The 19946-nt window shown below is 48.5% G+C and overlaps 1 protein-coding gene across 1 annotated transcript in view; it reads left to right on the top strand.

Annotated features, from left to right (window-relative positions):
• ERFL (ETS repressor factor like) overlaps window positions 1-16150 on the top strand; it is a 57310-nt gene extending 41160 nt beyond the window's left edge. Inside the window, exons 4-5 of the mRNA XM_069202087.1 lie at window positions 10373-10505; window positions 15427-16150. Coding sequence (XP_069058188.1) covers window positions 10373-10505; window positions 15427-15998 — 705 coding nt within the window. The 3' untranslated portion in view covers window positions 15999-16150. The remainder of the gene's footprint in view (window positions 1-10372; window positions 10506-15426) is intronic.
• The last annotated feature ends 3796 nt before the right edge of the window (window positions 16151-19946 follow it).

Below are 19946 nucleotides of genomic sequence, written 5' to 3'. Positions count from 1 at the left end.
TCTCCTTCTTAAGTATCTAAATATACCAACTTCCCCAGGGCCATTTAATACTTAAATGTATTTCTGAATATCAAGAAAGAAATCGATAACGATGTTTAACCTAATGTATCAGAACAATAAAAGGAAGCAGAGACATTAAGGCGGGCCCCTTGAGAAAACACAGGTACCTGACATCAATGGACCTTCTCTACTTTCAACAAAAACACTTTAAAGTCCAGGCAATAATCATCGTACACACGATCTAACAAAGACAAGGTGCCTTCTTCCCCTGTGACCCAACCTTAGATGTGTTTTGGGAGGAGGAGGTACGTATGTTTTAACCTAAACTCCGCAGTCTGCCGCCCTTCCTTAAAGCCCCCTCCGCCAAACCAGGTGATGGCCTGCTGTGGCATTGGTTTTGTAGTGTGTCCCCCCTCACAGGTGATGGTCTGCTGTGGCATTGGTTTTGTAGTGTCCCCCCTCACCAGGTGGTGGCGTACTGTGGCATTGCTTTTGCAGTGCCCCCCCTCACCAGGTGATGGCCTGCTGTGGCATTGGTTTTGCAGTGCCCCCCCTCACCAGGTGATGGCCTGCTGTGGCATTGGTTTTGCAGTGCCCCCCCTCACCAGGTGATGGCCTGCTGTGGCATTGGTTTTGCGGTGCCCCCCCTCACCAGGTGATGGCCTGCTGTGGCATTGGTTTTGCGGTGCCCCCCTCACCAGGTGGTGGCCTGCTGTGGCATTGGTTTTGTAGCCCCCCCCCTCACCAGGTGGTGGCCTGCTGTGGCATTGGTTTTGTAGCCCCCCCCCTCACCAGGTGGTGGCCTGCTGTGGCATTGGTTTTGTAGCCCCCCCCTCACCAGGTGGTGGCCTGCTGTGGCATTGGTTTTGTAGCCCCCCCTCACCAGGTGGTGGCCTGCTGTGGCATTGGTTTTGTAGTGCACATGAACGTGCAAGTGATGTTGGGACTGCAAGTTTTATTTGTTCTCTGGACATGATTTGAGACCGAACACTATGGTCTGGTCCTGAGCTCCTGTACCAGACCCTCGTGTGTTTTCACCAGACCCTCGTGTGTTTTATGAAAACAAACAACCTCTGCTCTGTCTGTAACTGGTGCGTCCTGTAAGAAGTTGGAGACACTGTTTGCGCCGGGCCTGCCGCTTCACTGGGGTGTTTAAGAAATGTGACAGTGATGTTCCTGTCTTTTCTTATCTGAAGAACAGAAACAGCGGGGTCTGGGACCGTGAACATGAACTCTCAACACACTCAGAACTTGAGATGATGTGAAGTGGTGTAAACATCCCAGCTGTGACACAATCGGTGCAGACATCGAGTTATCAATGGAACTCCGAACGCCACTGGGACCTTTAAAAAAAATATATGGACAGACAGAGGGTCAGACACCTCTTCCTTGAGTGACAGGTACCGTGGGATCAGCTGATGGGTAGACAGAGGGACAGACACCTTTTCCTTCGATGGTGTGCAGTGTGAGCAGCTGATGGGTGGATAGAGTGACAGACACCTCTCCCTTGGGAACCATGTACAGTGGGATCAGGTGGTGGACGGATAGAGGGACAGACACCTCTCCCTTGGGTACCATGTACAGTGGGATCAGGTGGTGGACGGATAGAGGGACAGACACCTCTCCCTTGGGTACCATGTACAGTGGGATCAGGTGGTGGACGGATAGAGGGACAGACACCTCTCCCTTGGGTACCATGTACAGTGGGATCAGGTGGTGGACGGATAGAGGGACAGACACCTCTCCTTTGGGTACCATGTACAGTGGATCAGGTGGTGGACGGATAGAGGGACAGACACCTCTCCCTTGGGTGACACGTACAGTGGGATCAGCTGATGTGTAGGCAGAGGGACAGACACCTCTTCCTTCGATGGTGTGCAGTGTGAGCAGCTAATGGTCGGATAGAGGGACAGAAACCTCTCCCTTGGGTACCATGTACAGTGGATCAGATGGTGGACGGATAGAGGGACAGACACCTCTCCCTTGGGTGACACGTACAGTGGGATCAGCTGATGTGTAGGCAGAGGGACAGACACCTCTTCCTTCGATGGTGTGCAGTGTGAGCAGCTAATGGTCGGATAGAGGGACAGACACCTTTCCCTTGGGTAGTTTGTGCAGTGGGAGCAGCTGATGGGCGGATAGAGGGACAGACACCTCTCCCTTGGGTACTATGTACAGTGGGATCAGCTGGTGGACGGACAGAGGGACAGACAGCTCTCCCTTGGGTGACAGGTACAGTGGGATCAGCCGGGGGTGTAGGCAGAGGGACAGACACCTCTCCCTTGGGTACCATGTACAGTGGATCAGGTGGTGGACGGATAGAGGGACAGACACCTCTCCCTTGGGTACTATGTACAGTGGGATCAGCTGGTGGACGGACAGAGGGACAGACACCTCTCCCTTGGGTGACAGGTACAGTGGGATCAGCCGGGGGTGTAGGCAGAGGGACAGACACCTCTCCCTTGGGTACCATGTACAGTGGATCAGGTGGTGGACGGATAGAGGGACAGACACCTCTCCCTTGGGTAGCTTGTGCAGTGGGAGCAGCTGATGGGCGGATAGAGAGACAGACACCTCTCCCTTGGGTGACACGTACAGTGGGATCAGCTGGTGGAAGGATAGAGGAACAGACACCTCTCCCTTGGGTACCATGTACAGTGGATCAGGTGGTGGACGGATAGAGGGACAGACACCTCTCCCTTGGGTGACACGTACAGTGGGATCAGCTGGTGTGTAGGCAGAGGGACAGACACCTCTCCATTGGGTGACACGTACAGTGGGATCAGCTGGTGTGTAGGCAGAAGGACAGACACCTCTCCCTTGGGTACCATGTACAGTGGGATCAGCTGGTGTGTAGGCAGAGGGACAGACACCTCTCCCTTGGGTGACACGTACAGTGGGATCAGCTGGTGGAAGGATAGAGGAACAGACACCTCTCCCTTGGGTACCATGTACAGTGGATCAGGTGGTGGACGGATAGAGGGACAGACACCTCTCCCTTGGGTGACACGTACAGTGGGATCAGCTGGTGTGTAGGCAGAGGGACAGACACCTCTCCCTTGGGTGACACGTACAGTGGGATCAGCTGGTGTGTAGGCAGAGGGACAGACACCTCTCCCTTGGGTACCATGTACAGTGGGATCAGGTGGTGGACGGATAGAGGGACAGACACCTCTCCCTTGGGTGACACGTACAGTGGGATCAGCTGGTGTGTAGGCAGAGGGACAGACACCTCTCCCTTGGGTGACACGTACAGTGGAATCAGCTGGTGTGTAGGCAGAGGGACAGACACCTCTCCCTTGGGTACCATGTACAGTGGGATCAGGTGGTGGACGGATAGAGGGACAGACACCTCTCCCTTGGGTGACACGTACAGTGGGATCAGCTGGTGTGTAGGCAGAGGGACAGACACCTCTCCCTTGGGTGACACGTACAGTGGGATCAGCTGATGTGTAGGCAGAGGGACAGACACCTGTCCCTTGGGTACTATGTACAGTGGGATCAGCTGGTGGACGGACAGAGGGACAGACACCTCTCCTTTGGGTGACAGGTACAGTGGGATCAGCCGGGGGTGTAGGCAGAGGGACAGACACCTCTCCCTTGGGTACCATGTACAGTGGGATCAGCCGGGGGTGTAGGCAGAGGGACAGACACCTCTCCCTTGGGTACCATGTACATTGGGATCAGGTGGTGGACGGATAGAGGGACAGACACCTCTCCCTTGGGTGACACGTACAGTGGGATCAGCTGGTGTGTAGGCAGAGGGACAGACACCTCTCCCTTGGGTGAACCGTACAGTGGGATCAGCTGGTGTGTAGGCAGAGGGACAGACACCTCTCCCTTGGGTACCATGTACAGTGGGATCAGGTGGTGGACGGATAGAGGGACAGACACCTCTGCCTTGGGTGACACGTACAGTGGGATCAGCTGGTGTGTAGGCAGAGGGACAGACACCTCTCCCTTGGGTGACACGTACAGTGGGATCAGCTGGTGTGTAGGCAGAGGGACAGACACCTCTCCCTTGGGTACCATGTACAGTGGGATCAGGTGGTGGACGGATAGAGGGACAGACACCTCTCCCTTGGGTGACACGTACAGTGGGATCAGCTGGTGTGTAGGCAGAGGGACAGACACCTCTCCCTTGGGTGACACGTACAGTGGGATCAGCTGATGTGTAGGCAGAGGGACAGACACCTGTCCCTTGGGTACTATGTACAGTGGGATCAGCTGGTGGACGGACAGAGGGACAGACACCTCTCCTTTGGGTGACAGGTACAGTGGGATCAGCCGGGGGTGTAGGCAGAGGGACAGACACCTCTCCCTTGGGTACCATGTACAGTGGGATCAGCCGGGGGTGTAGGCAGAGGGACAGACACCTCTCCCTTGGGTGACACGTACAGTGGGATCAGCTGGTGGACGGATAGAGGGACAGACACCTCTCCCTTGGGTGACACGTACAGTGGGATCAGCTGGTGTGTAGGCAGAGGGACAGACACCTCTCCCTTGGGTACCATGTACAGTGGGATCAGGTGGTGGACGGATAGAGGGACAGACACCTCTCCCTTGGGTGACACGTACAGTGGGATCAGCTGGTGTGTAGGCAGAGGGACAGACACCTCTCCCTTGGGTGACACGTACAGTGGGATCAGCTGATGTGTAGGCAGAGGGACAGACACCTGTCCCTTGGGTACTATGTACAGTGGGATCAGCTGGTGGACGGACAGAGGGACAGACACCTCTCCTTTGGGTGACAGGTACAGTGGGATCAGCCGGGGGTGTAGGCAGAGGGACAGACACCTCTCCCTTGGGTACCATGTACAGTGGGATCAGCCTGGGGTGTAGGCAGAGGGACAGACACCTCTCCCTTGGGTACCATGTACAGTGGATCAGGTGGTGGACGGATAGAGGGACAGACACCTCTCCCTTGGGTACTATGTACAGTGGGATCAGCTGGTGGACGGATAGAGGGACAGACACCTCTCCCTTGGGTGACAGGTACAGTGGGATCAGCCGGGGGTGTAGGCAGAGGGACAGACACCTCTCCCTTGGGTACCATGTACAGTGGATCAGGTGGTGGACGGATAGAGGGACAGACACCTCTCCCTTGGGTAGCTTGTGCAGTGGGAGCAGCTGATGGGCGGATAGAGGGACAGACACCTCTCCCTTGGGTGACACGTACAGTGGGATCAGCTGGTGGAAGGATAGAGGAACAGACACCTCTCCCTTGGGTACCATGTACAGTGGATCAGGTGGTGGACGGATAGAGGGACAGACACCTCTCCCTTGGGTGACACGTACAGTGGGATCAGCTGGTGTGTAGGCAGAGGGACAGACACCTCTCCCTTGGGTGACACGTACAGTGGGATCAGCTGGTGGAAGGAAAGAGGAACAGACACCTCTCCCTTGGGTACCATGTACAGTGGATCAGGTGGTGGACGGATAGAGGGACAGACACCTCTCCCTTAGGTACCATGTACAGTGGGATCAGCCGGGGGTGTAGGCAGAGGGACAGACACCTCTCCCTTGGGTGACACGTACAGTGGGATCAGCTGGTGTGTAGGCAGAGGGACAGACACCTCTCCCTTGGGTGACACGTACAGTGGGATCAGCTGGTGGAAGGAAAGAGGAACAGACACCTCTCCCTTGGGTACCATGTACAGTGGATCAGGTGGTGGACGGATAGAGGGACAGACACCTCTCCCTTGGGTACCATGTACAGTGGGATCAGCCGGGGGTGTAGGCAGAGGGACAGACACCTCTCCCTTGGGTGACACGTACAGTGGGATCAGCTGGTGGACGGATAGAGGGACAGACACCTCTCCCTTGGGTGACACGTACAGTGGGATCAGCTGGTGTGTAGGCAGAGGGACAGACACCTCTCCCTTGGGTGACACGTACAGTGGGATCAGCTGGTGGAAGGATAGAGGAACGGACACCTCTCCCTTGGGTACCATGTACAGTGGGATCAGCTGGTGTGTAGGCAGAGGGACAGACACCTCTCCCTTGGGTGACACGTACAGTGGGATCAGCTGGTGGAAGGAAAGAGGAACAGACACCTCTCCCTTGGGTACCATGTACAGTGGATCAGGTGGTGGACGGATAGAGGGACAGACACCTCTCCCTTGGGTGACACGTACAGTAGGATGAGCTGACGGACAGACAGACACCTTGGATGGCGTGCGGGGCTGGCGGCTGATGGACAGACCATTTCATCCCAACTTAAACTCTGTATCTAATGGGGAGAGTTTGATCTGAAGTTGATCGATCGCATTGATCAGCAGCTCCCAGTGGATTAGAGGCGAGTTAATCGGGTGAATCTCTGGCCGCGGGTTCGCTGTGCATAAACGGGGGAGGCGGTGAGAAGAAGACGGTCTCAGACAGTGAGACAGAGAAGGAAAGAGACAGCTGTAAATGGAGGCAAACCCTACAGAGAGAGGGAAGGAGACGGCTGTGTGTAGACAGGACCACTGAGGTACAGAGGGGAGACAGGGAGAGAATGGTGTGTGTGCTGACGGAGAGACAGAGTCAAGTGCACAGCTCCACCGTGCACCACAGGGGACCCCCGGTGAGTATTGTCACCCCCCCCAGTGTACTGTGGCACACGATGTGATGGTCCAAGGCACAGAGGGGCAGGTACTGGGGGCCACACTGAGCTACAGAAGCCAGCAGAGAGCACAGCAGAGAGAGGGACTGGTTGGTGCCCAAAGGGACAGACACAGACGGTCAGTGACCCCAGACCCCTGCGCTCCGCCTCTCTCTCCCTCGCCCACACCCACGCATCTGCCGCAGCAACAGTGGAGGCCCTTCCCTCTCCTACCTCACTGCAAAACCCTGGAACAGCCTCCCCCGTCCACCACAGGACATCCCCCTCCCTCCAGGAATCCAGAAGGGGAACTCAAGACCTGCTCTTCGACTGAAGCCCCGAGCAGCCGATCCCAACCCCTGGACACCCTCACGGGTGATAAATGTGCTCTACAAATCCTGACTGATCGAGTGTTATGTTATGTTAAAATTGCTTATATAGCGCCTAAACTGCCCAGGGGCCTCGTAGCGCTTATACTGCAACGCAGAATCATCACTGTTCATAACCGCATAGGAAATCACGCTCTGAATAGCCAGGTTTTAGGGCCTTCCTAAAAGGGGATCTCTTGAGAACTTAATCTAATATTAAGAGGAAACCGATTCCAGAGTATAGCACCTTGATATGACAACAACCTTCCTCCCCATCTTGCTTTCTTCTTTTTTGTAACTGTGACTAACATAGCTGAGGAGGATCTGAGAGGTCTGCCTGGTGTGCAGAAAGAGGCCAGTGTTTTGAGCATTTCAGGGCCTTGATTGTATAATACTCTATGAATATGGCATAATGCCTTGAATTGAATCCTTTTGGCTACTGGGAGCCAATGTAAGGAGGAGATTCTGGTCCGTATGGATTGTTGCTTGGGTGTTTTTAAAAGCACTCGTGCGGCAGCATTTTGCACCCTCTGTAGTCTTTGTATTACGTATCTTGGTGATCCTACAAACAGAGCATTGCCATAATCAAGGCGCGATCCTATTAATGCCTGAATAACCAATCTTCTGGCTAGAAAAGGCAGGATTGCTAAAACCTTCCTCAAAGTCCTAAGGAGGGCAAAGGAAGTTCCAGCTACTCTGTTGGCATGTTGCGACATTGACAGTTGGGGGTCCAACCATACCCAGACTTTTTATAAGGTCTTTTTATTGGGCGGGAGAGTGGCCACTCCTGTTATAATTGGATTAGTTAATTAATTTTCTGTTTGCCCAAAGAACATAACCTCAGTTTTTCCATCATTGAACTTCAATTTACTTCCCGACATCCATACAGCAACTGCTTTTAGGCAGGGACCTAATGCTGTCCCCAGATCCGGTTGTGTGTTGGAGAGGGAGACAATAAGTTGAGTATCATCTGCATATGATACTAAGTTCAGACCAAATGACTGAACAATCTCCGCTAATGGCAGCATATAGATATTAAAAAGCAGAGGGCTCAGGGCAGAACCCCGTGGGACTTCACAGCTGCTTATGATACGTTTGGATATACAAGATCCGTCCAACACCTGGAAGGATCTTCCATGAGTAAATGATAGGATCTAATCTAAGGCTACTCCAGAGATTCCAATCCCCCGCATTCCACCTTTAAGAATGTTTAGGTCAACCGTATCGAATGCCGCACTCAGAGCCACGTGCACCACTCCACAGTGACACAGTGTGTGACGGATGCACAGAGAAGCAGCACTGAGCTACAGAGAAAGCAGAGAGACCAGGTAACAGAGACAAGGAGAGGCCAACAGACAGGCTTAGTGACCAACAGAAGATGCAACGACATGAACACAGTAACGGAGAGACAGGCTGACAGGGCAAGACATGACAACAAATGAGAACCGGAGGCAGAAGCCAAGGATACAGTCCTGCACAGCGGACTGCACACAAGCTCAGGACTTCAGTGCTGAGATGTGAACTTTGAACTTTTACAGACCCCGCCCCTAAATTCAGGACTTTGTAGAGCAGCCTGGAACAGGATGAACCTGCGGCGTGAGACATCCATGGCGCAGCACTCAGGCCTTTGAACAAGCTTTGCAGGGACAACACAAAAGTGAAGGCTGTTGCCTCCACGGTGACCTTGAGATGACAAATGTCCATGCTGTAAACAGTCAGGGCGCCCAATCAGTCGCTGACTCAGCACTGGTCAAACTTAGCCCTGATGAAGACATTGAGGTCGAAACGTCATGAGACGGCAGATGCAGGAGCCCATCGCACTTTCTTAAACCACAGCAACGTGTTTGTTGCGGTCTCAGTTCTTTTCACATGTCTCAAGAGACCACAACCTCTCCCTTCGCACTCCTGGTCACAGTAAGCAATATCTGGGTCTTCGTAGTCCAAGACATTTCTATGAACACAGAGGTGAGGCGCGCCCTGTTTTACCATAAATAACCGCTGTTGGATGGTTTAAAATGAATAACTCCTTCACAGCGGTTCCTCTGAAGGCAGTGCAAGTTTTGTACCTGGCCCCAGTCTTTCAGGTAGCCATCCACCAAACTTTTTTATTTTCCATACAAAAATTCCCAAAGCAGCTATGTTTTTTATAATACAAAAAAACTATGAACCCCTCACACCCTCAGAATTGTATTCCAAGGTGTTTGGGTCATTTAATTCATTTTTCTGCCCAGTACTGCAAGACCACGTACTCTAAATAAAGTGGGCAATCTGATGTTTTTCCTCCGACTGGCCCTGCTCCATCAGTCCTCTGGGTAATCTTCCAATGACAGAGCCCAGTGGGGCACCACCGTCGGAAAGATGAAGGTCTGCACAGCTCTAAATAGAGCGAGCGGACCGAGGGTTTAGCGGACAGGGTACTCCGCCATGTTTGTGATGGTGTACCATCTCTGACAAACTCTAAATCAGGCCTAAGTCCCAAGTCCTGTGATAGAACTTAACGCAGATCCCTTCAGTGACCAGAGTTACCACCGATAGGCCACAGTACTCCTTGAAGCCAATGACTCTCTCGTAAGAGAATCCAGTCTCTTGTCCGAGCAGGTCTCCTGCTTCGTCCGGGACACCTTCTGGATCCAAACAGGAGTCTAAGGATCCTGTGCTACAGAGAGGATGTCAGCATTATAGGCTGCTTAATACTCATACTGACATTGGTCGTGATTGACCTTATCGGAGGCAGCAGATAGATTTAGTAGCACTCAGGCAATGGACTGCCCTTTGCCTTCCACCATCCTTGGTCGTCCCAGACCGGGATCAGTGATGATTCAGGCCCACGTGCTGGGCTAAATCTCGACTGAGCCGTATCCAAAAATGTGTGATTCTCCAAGAAGTTAGACATATTTTTGTTCTCAACTTTTTCTTAGATCTTAGCAGGGGACGGCAACAGAGAGGTTGGTCTATAACAGCTAAATTGGCAGGATGTAGATGTCTTTAACAATGGCATCACCATGGACTCTCATCAAGGACTGAACTGAATGCACTAGTTATTGTAGTGTGTGGAGAGAGAGAGAGACAGGGCCTGTGTGTGTCAAGAACATGTCTAAACTTCTTGTAATGATAAGAGAGACTAAGAAAGTGTGTGAAACTATTTACAATGTATAAAATGTTCATAAAGACATGTCCTTCCTCACACCAGCTCTTTGCGTCTGTCCCAGGGTCCGCTGGTGGGTGGTGACAACCCAAAGACAGTGGATTCATCTTAGAATGCGTTTGGCTTTGCCTCCCCTCCTCTAATTTTTATTTGAACCTTTTACAGAAAATGTATGCTAAAATCAAGAATTAATGTATGGAGGCAAAGTGAACACAAAGAAATTCCCTCTCCATTCAGTTGAGTCCCTCTAAGTTCTGCCTTTCATCTTCCTCGCAGGCCCTCCAGACCCTGTTCTCGAGCCCCCGCCTGGGGGAGCCTGGGACCCGGAACCCCCTGTTCGAGCGGCACATCTCAGGCTCTGAGACCGACAAGCTGAGGCTGGACTCAACTTTCCCCTTCCTGGGATCAGGTGAGAGGCATGCACTGCAACAACTAGTATTATCTAGAAAGAAATGCCACCGCCATCTTGGGTCAGGGTGGGGCTGCAACGGCCAATCACATGAAGAGGATTCCCTTCATTATGCCGCCCCTTCTGATGAAGAAAACAAAAAAGTGATGGGTGGAATGCTTGAATTAACCTCAGCCACTGTTCATTAATCTCAAGGACATTCCAATCCATTGTTTAGGCTCTCAGTGCCACTTTAGATATGGGCCAATCATATGAGGCTTAGGGCCCGATTTAGATCTTGGCGGACAAGTTACTCAGTCACAACAGTGACAGATATCCCACTCGCCAAAATATAAATCCCATTATATCTTACGGGATTTATATTTTGTTGAAGGGGATAGATGTCACTGTTGTGACGAACTAACTGGTCCACCAAGATGTAAATCAGGCCCTTTGTCTGGGTCCACCAGGCCAGTGGGAATGTGAGAGTGACAGGGTGCCGGGTGGACCTAGGCTGGAAATCTCTACAAAGTGCACAGCGTATTCACCCTCCGAGAGCTGCAGGCTGCAGTGTAAGTTTCAAGTGGGGCAGTGTTAATGCGGTTGATGGGGGTTTGAATCGCTGAAGGATCAGGAGTGAATTACACAGAATGCATTGGTAGCACTGCAGGGTCTGAAGTAGGCGCTGTAGAATGCATTGAGTCATATAGGTGCATTATCTGCACTTTTCTGTGCAGAGTAGCTGTGTTGGCCAGACATTGTAGGTTTTCTGGGACAGTTATAGTGTTTGGCCATCTGCCTGGGTGTGTTCCTGATGAAATGGGTGTTGTGCTGACTGTCACAGGGAGATCAAGTGAGCACAAGACGTGTAGTAACTGCTGTGCGTGCGTGAAGCTCCGTTTGAACGCAGTGTGAGGTGTAGTGAGAATAGTGTGCAAGGCGGCCTGAGCACTATGAGAGAGGAGGAGCCAGTGCTTGGTCAGGAGCACTGAGGTCCCATTTCTGTGAAGTTTCGGTGCAGTTGGTACGCCGGGTGCAGTGTACCAGGGACACACCTATCATGAGTACGAAGGGGAGGTGGCGCCAGGGCCCAGATGTTTGAGGGGACCACCACATCCCAGGCACAGCTGTCCTTCACTTCAGTAGTAATACTTTATTTGTTTCAATTAATTAAAATTGTTACAAAACATCATGAAACATAAAATACAAGTAAAAAAACAGAAGAACATTCGTCACCCTTCAAGATTTCGGGCAATGTCTTATGTATCATAAAATATATAATAATCGTTGTAACAAACAATCAATAAAATGTGGTTCATTTCTGCAATGTGTCTTGTTGGCCCAACTACAGAAACCACTCAGGCCTAGAGAGTGCCCATAAAGGTAAACATGTTCAGAGAGGGCATTTGGCAATAGGGAGTCTAGCTGTGCTTTCCTGCCCAAAAGGTGAATGGGGACAAACTTCACCTCCCCGCACTGAGGCCCAAGGCCACCTTCCTGCACCACTAACAGCGGCTGAGTTCTTTCATCCATTGCGGGGAGTATGAGTGGTCCAAGAGGCATCAGAGATAGTCCCTGGCTCTCAGCTACCCAGCCAGTGGTATTTTATGTATCAAACACAAGCATAATTGTCTCCAGGAAACTACTCAAGAGTTGGCTCTTTCCTTCATAACCACCATATTCAAACAGCTATGGACCGCATGTGCCTGTGTTGATAATAATTTTGTATCTGATTATGTATATATTCTAGATATATATAGTTCTTTATAAAATATGTATCGCTACTATGTCAAACTACAGACATACTCTTCAAACCTGTTTAACTAATGTATATTTACTCATGGTTTAAATATGTATATGTATGTACATATATGTATGTGTGTGTGTGTGTGTGTGTGTGTGTTATTCAATGCTTAACATGTTCATAGGTCATTGCATAGCTCCTAGATAAGTTCTTATATTAGATACTTATGAATCCCTGCTCTCATTTTATATCACATTGATCAAATGTTTATTATCATAGGTATTTGGCTATTCAAAAATTGAGTAAAGATAAATAAATGTTAGAAAAGTACACTTATTAATTAACTTCAAATATTACAAGTCTGTCTTAATACAATACTACTTTCCTTCTCATATTATACCCATTATTAAATTCCTTAGATATATATTCCCATATTATGTACTTACATATCTATTTATTTATTGCTCTATTCCTACTGTACTAGAGAAAAAAAAATCTATAAATGAAATTCAAATTATAAATACATCTAAATATATATATATATATATTAATAATAATAAAGCATAAATAAATTAAATAAAAATAATGAGCAAACGTGTGTGTGTATATATATATATATATATAAATTAGAAATATAAATTATTATATTTTTACTCTCTTGTAAGCTTTACTCTGTCTCCTCATCACCCTATGTCTCTATCAATCTATCCTCCATTCCCACTCTGACTCATCCCAAATCCATTGTACTACTTTCGTCTCCTAAATAACCCTGCCTAAGCTCTTTCCTTCTCTTCTACATCTAACTCACCCAGACCTCAGTTTACTACCATGATCTCCCAAACAACCCTACTAAATTCTCTCTCATTTATCTCACCTTTAACTCATCCAAAACCCCTCCCTAACCCTTTCCACAGACTCTTCCCTCCTCCATCCCCCCTTTACTCATCCAAAGCCTAAATCCTATTACCATAAACCCCCAATTAACACTTCTGGATCTCTTTCCTCCTCCACCCCTCCATTACTCCAGTCAATCCAACTAACAAACTCACATATCCACAGCTCAAATTAACTCATAATAATACTAAAACTGTACTCATATTTCCCCATACTAATCTACCACTAATTCCTTTTGGGTTCCGGAGTAGCGTGCTACTTGCCGAAAAGCACTTCAACGCCTCGTCAGGGGCAGTAAAAGCTATATAAATACTATTACAATTACAATAATTCCCTTTGAGGAGGTTAATCATAGAGTGTTTTTACAAAGTGCATGTATTACACCAGTCTTTATATTTTGATTACAAAAGCAATCTCATTCTTTCCAAAATCCATGAATACATTTTTTCAAATTACTTTATCAATGGAGAGATTCCAAGTAGCATCCAGTTCAATCCCGAAGAGAATTTTACGTATTAAAAAGGAGATATCAGACGTGTCCATGGAGTCACCTCCTCGTCAGGGCTGTAAGTGCAATAAAAAAGAAAATGAATACACTAAGGGGCATATTTAAGAAAAGTGGCGCTGCACATAGTGCATGCCCACTTTCCCTGCGCCCCTCAGCGCCCCCTACCGCCACCATGTGTGCGCCATATTTAAAATACGGCACACCATGGCGCAGGGCAGGGGCAATAGCGTAATTTTTAAAATTACGCTATTGATGTACTCTGCAGGAGTAGCGCCAAAATGTTGGCGCTACTCCTGCAGAGTACATAGGGGCCCATTGTAACCAATGGCATGCACCCTTGTAACGCCTGCTCTCAGCAGGCGTTAAAAGTGCAGAAAAAAATGAAGCAAGCAAATCTGTTAGATTCCACTGCACCATTTTTGCAGTCCCCCTAAGGGGGGAATGCCCCCTTCCATACATTACGTCTGGCGCAGGCATAATGCGTCGCAAGGATTTACAAAGTGGCACAATGCGTGCATTACACTACTTTGTAAATATGGCGCAGTGTTTTTGGCCTTCTAACGCACATTAGCATCAAAAGATTATGCTACTGTGGCGTTGGAATGGCGCTAGGGGCTCTTAAATATGCCCCTAATTATTGAAAAATCACGTACAATGAAAAATAGTCAAACAAAAAATACATTTCTAACCAATAGGTACAAATACCAATAGGAAAAGTATCGCATATTGTGATCAGACACCAAATAAACATTAACACACACATATTTTAAATCAAAATGTTCCAGCTATTGATTCTTAGTCTGAAGCCAAAATCTAAAGCCTGTCACCTCTGAATGCTACAGATATTGCTCCAGAACACAATTCACATCACAAAGATTTAGTATAAACAACATAATCTTGTTATTTTATTTTCAGAAACATTACTAACAGCTTCTGGTGTAGCCAGTTGACTTGTGACAACTTCAGTGCTGTAACTCATCTCAGTAAACTAACATCTCATTTAGCACAACATTGTTCTTGTGATAAATGTTAGTCGCTGTTTCCCATCAACTAAGAAAGAAACATCAAAATTCAAGCTTCATATATCATATATTATTAAAACAGCAAAACTAGATGTTATTTCAGTTATTTTGCTCCACTAAAGTCATACACAGCATCAACCGGTCTTATTTGGTTACAGACTGAAATAAACATACATACAAGGTATGAACACTTACCTTACAACCTATGTAATAAGCATAATCGTTTACCATCCATATTTATTTCGGGAGAGTATTGTTGTTTAATCTAAATGAAAAAAACAATAATTGCAATTTAAAAAAACAAACATTTCCAATGTACCCCTACAAACAGCAAGTGGTGTTTGAAAGGTTTTCCTTACATGGTGAATGCTCACTTTAGAAGTTTTACAAAATTCTAGGTTGCACAGCTTCAAAGTTATAATTTAGGATATTGTCAATTGGTTGATAAATCCCATGATAAGGATATTAAGATGCAAATTAATCTCAATTTAGACAAATTCACTATCCTGGACTTGCATTAATTATTTTAGCTATTGTATCCTAAGATGGTGGGCACCTCCCTTGTCTGCTGTTACTGTACACTTGAGTGGGCACACATCAGTTTGGGTTGTACGTGAGTGCAGTAGCGGGCAGTGTGAGGTTTGTCATCTGTTTAAAGAGCGCTTCGGGAGGGCTGTGGTTCGCGGCGGGGGCGTGGGGTTCAAGTCCTGGCCTCATTTAAAGTGGTCTTCCCCCAACTCTACGGTATTTTAATTTCAATGTTTATATTTGTAGGTTTGTCGGCTTACTCCAAGCCTCCTGGATTGGTGACACCTTATGGCCGAAACACCGCCTTCCCAGAATACCCCTGGAGCTTCAACCCTTACTTGTCGAACACTTTCCCGCTCAGCGGCTCCAAGCTCCCAGGATCTCTCTACCCTCCCCATTTCTACCCCAACCCACTCTCCGGCTCTCTGGGACACCTTCCCACCCCAGTCTCCCTACTGCCTGGGGATCCCCTGGACCGCCCATCTCTGCCGTCGGGGGCCGTCCCGCGCATCTGTCTGCCACCTCACCCCGGCTCCTTACCCCTCAGGGGGGACGTCAACCCAGCCAGGGATCTGGGGGCGCAGCGAGCCTCCAGTCCCACCGCCAGGGGAATCCGAGAGGATCCTGGGTCAGATTCGGACTTGGAGATCACCGACCTCAGCGACAGCAGCTCCGAGAATGAGGCCTTCAGCCCAGAGTGCCTGGGGGACAAACTCAGCTCCCTGGAGAACACAGTGCGGAATCTCAAGAACCTGGAAACCAGTGAACAGCAGCTCCCAGGGAAGGCGCAGGCCAAGAAAGTGACCCAGTCAAGCTAAAGAACTCAGAGCCTGGGCCCGGCCAGGCGCGCCGGACACCCCTCCAAAGGGAACTGAAAAATAGACATTTTCTGTCAATATATACATATATATATACATAGCACACACACCCACACACATATATAAGAAAGATACCTTTATGGATTTTAAATGGTGCGTCTGTCCCAAATGAGTGGTTTCACTAAATGTGTATATTTTTATAGAAAAGTTCACTTGTATATTTCCAGAGTTTCCCAGATCCCAGCCGGCGCCTTTTCAACCGTTCAAATAATTTCCTTTCCCCTTCCAGCCCTTTGTGTTGTGTCATCTCAAAGGGTAGACAACCTGTAGCACAGCGCAACACACAGTAGTGAGCAGAGATCAGAGGGCACAAAACGCACCCCCTAGAAGCCCGGAAGATACCGCAGTATCCTAGCACTGAGCAGACAAAGCGCAACACTCCATAATGCTGTATTTATTCATGTGTTTTTAAAGTGCCAAAATGTAGCGCTTCGGTCCCTCTCTCCCAGTTTCCTTACCTGCTCTCTCTTTATCGCAGCACTTTATGTTCATGTGTAATTACCGGCACTTAATAGTTTCTCAGACTACCACATGGTCATTTTACACAGCGCACACTGTGCACCAAGGCGCCTCTAGGCACAACGGTCTTTTTGCTATGAAGGGTAACAAGGGTGACGCGTGGGGTACTGTCCTTTTAAATGTATTGCAGAGGAGTTAAAAAGTGCAGGTACTCTCCCTTTCAAATCAAAGTGCAGGTACCCGGTACCGGGTAGTACCTGCCCATTTAAAGCACTGGTACCTGCCCCTGCGTTCCCATCACCAAAGCGTATGCTCTGCACCCAGGTCCGCCTGGGGGGCTCTGCAGCCCCCTTGGCCTAGAAAACAAATACCGTTCAGCCGCACAGTTTAGATAAAGAGTGAATCTGTGATCAGCGAAGGGGGCATGTTCCAATGGTGACATCTAGCGGCTGTTTAAGAAACTTCACCCAATAGACCTTTATTAATGGCAGCGATGAAAAGATCATTCACAATGTGTACAAAGTAGGCCATCCCCGAGATAACATGGGCCAATGGTGACATCTGGTGGCCAATTATAAAAACTTATTTTTTGCAGTTTTATGTGTATTATATATATATGCCAGCAGAGAAAAGTGGGAGATTTAAAAAAAAAAATAATAATAGGGAGAAAGTATTTTCTCCATTGACTCCAATTGAACCAGAATAATTTTCAGGCAGGAGACAGCCTAAATAAAGCCATTTTGGGCTTTAGAAGTTGGGTGCACCCGCCTGAATCAGGTCTATTGGCATGCCTGGTACTGGAGTGTGTTACATGAGCACTAGTTACATTGCACAAGTTTACAATCATGTCTTTCAGACACAGGGGTGGTGACTTGACCAGAATCATAGATGTTGAGCCGATACCAGGACTCGAGCCTGGTTCCCCAGTTCCAAAGTCAGCAGCTCTGGCCTTAACATCACATCCTCTCCCAAAGCCTCCAAAACAATAGTATAATACGAATTAGATAAGTCATGGTGTGTGCGTGTTGGTGCACCCCCGCCAAACTAGTCCAAGGGAAATGATTTAGGCAATGTTGCCATCTAGTGGACAGAAAGAGAAAATTCACCAGCAAAACAACGCACACTGTACAAGATTGGCCACCCTCTTCACAGGCACATGTACGAACAGAGACCCTTCACTGTAGATGGCACTGGTCAGTAGTGACATGTAGTGGGCATTTGCTTGAACTTCAGCCAAAGTTCCAATAATGGTGTCATTTTAAGATCAACCACAGTGAATGGCCCGCATCCCTCTCCCAGCAACACAATATTGCCTGGGCCTGCCTCTGCTCTAGTGCCAGCCCCAACCTTGCTTAGTACACCCCAGTCCTCAGTGTCCCCCTTACATATCAGTCTCCATGGCCCCCGCTTAGACCCACCACTGGTCTTCCCTGTGCTGTCTTCAGGTTTCCAGAAGTCTTTCCCACTAGACGTTCTCTCAGTGGCTGAATGGGAAGCAGCGTAGACTGGACAAAGTAGAGGTATATTCAGGGCCACTGGAATTATGTGATGGGGGGCTAAATTATGCTGCAGGGTTGAGTACATTATGCTGCAGGACAAGGTAAATTATGCTGCATAATGTGACACATTTTGTGATAGTATTACTTCAATATTTTGTCATTTTTAAACTTGTTAACACAGTCCAGAAATTAGTTGTACCTCATTATTACCAGTTTAACACCCAATAGTCATATTTCCCTATACTAATCCACCACTAATTTGTCTTGGGTTCCGCAGTAGAAAGCTACTCGCCGAAAAGCGCTTTGGTGCCTCGCCAGGGGTAGTAAACGCTATATAAATACAGTTACAATTACAATTACATAATTTCAGTGGCCCTGGGTATATTCAAAATGTCTCTGAGACATCTTGTGGCAAAGGGTGGGGTCACAACCTCCTGTCGGTCTGACATCAAACACCAGCATCAGAAAGAAGGCATAGCACACAGGCTTGTGGGAAACAGACATCCTCAGCCCGTTACCAGCGTCAGTCGCTGCCTTATTGTGACAAGGTCAAAGGCAACGTGAGAGATCACAACTTTCACTTATGTAACATGGTGTTTCAGTACTCTTTAGCAGAGGGCCGGATGTAAGGACAATGGCTGCTTTTTCAAGTCATACCTGCAATTTTACACCTGCTTTCAGTATCACTGGAACTGACGTCACATAAAGTCCCAGCAGGGCTTGAGGCTACTGACGTCACAAGAGGGCAATCACTAAAATTGGATGATTCCTTAACATCTCTTCATAAGCTTCTAGCAAGGAAGTGTGGCATGCCAGCAGGATGTGACGCTGCAGCAGGAGTGGTTGTGAGATCCCTGAATGGTTTGTCATGAGAAACGAGGCTGATGTCAGAGCAGGGATAGGCGACCTGGTCGTAGAGCTGGTGACGTAACATAGGCCTTGGAATTCTATGAACCCTGTATGACATCGGAGCAGGCACTAATGAGAGCACAGCACGATAGGCCAACACAGACATATGTAGCAGGACAGTTTCTTTGACATCACAGGTAGGCTCGGTGACATCACAAAAGAATCTGCCAACATCACATTATGGCTCTGTGATATTAGAGGACGGTTTTCTGACATCACCTAAGGAATGGTGAAATCACAGCAGTTTGGCCACACCATAGGAGGGTGTGGTAGCATTTTAGTGTTCACTGAAATGAAAGCAAGGCTTAGCTGCATTACAGTGGTGCTCAATGATAGGAGGGCAGGCTGTGGTGACACAGAGCACCAGGTGCCACCCACAGGTAGTCTTAGCTGTGTTTTGTCAACAAACACACTTAGGCGTGTGTTCCACCACATGGCATGGGAGCTACGATATAGGTTGCTGTCTCAGGCTATTCCGGTTGTTAAAGGCCCTGAACCCGAGTTAGCCTATAATGAGGGACAGGGTCCTTAACCACCAGTATCACCCGAGGCAGACGGGCTATTCCAACATTTCACCCACTGACTTCTACATTAAAAGGGAGAAACAGGAAGGCAAACATTGGCATGTTGGAGCAGAAGGCTTATACGAGCCATTACTAGCCCTCAGCCACTTCATTGGAGATACCAACATCATAATGTTTTATTTTGTACTCGTTCCTTTGGGGAATGGCTATACTATAACATAATACAAGTCGCAGTTTTTCATCCCTTCCCCACCACAGGACTCCACAGTATCTGGTAGGCTGAATGCTGCCAGCTAGAAACTGGATTGGCTCTAAAAATGAGAACTGTGCCCGGTGTCTAGTTTGGTAACCTTTCTGCACACCTGCATTCACGGAGAAGTCACTTGCTCCTTTGTCACATCCCAGAGAACACTTTGGTCAAAACACCAGCTTGTTTACATGTCCCTGACCCTGGCAGAGTTCAGCCTGGCTCATAGGTTCATTCCTGAGTGGACCAC

Source organism: Pleurodeles waltl, chromosome 7 (genome assembly GCF_031143425.1).
Source record: "Pleurodeles waltl isolate 20211129_DDA chromosome 7, aPleWal1.hap1.20221129, whole genome shotgun sequence".
Taxonomy (NCBI): Eukaryota; Metazoa; Chordata; class Amphibia; order Caudata; family Salamandridae; genus Pleurodeles; species Pleurodeles waltl.
The sequence above is the reverse complement of the archived record's forward strand: the minus strand, read 5'-3'. Positions and strand labels throughout refer to the sequence as shown.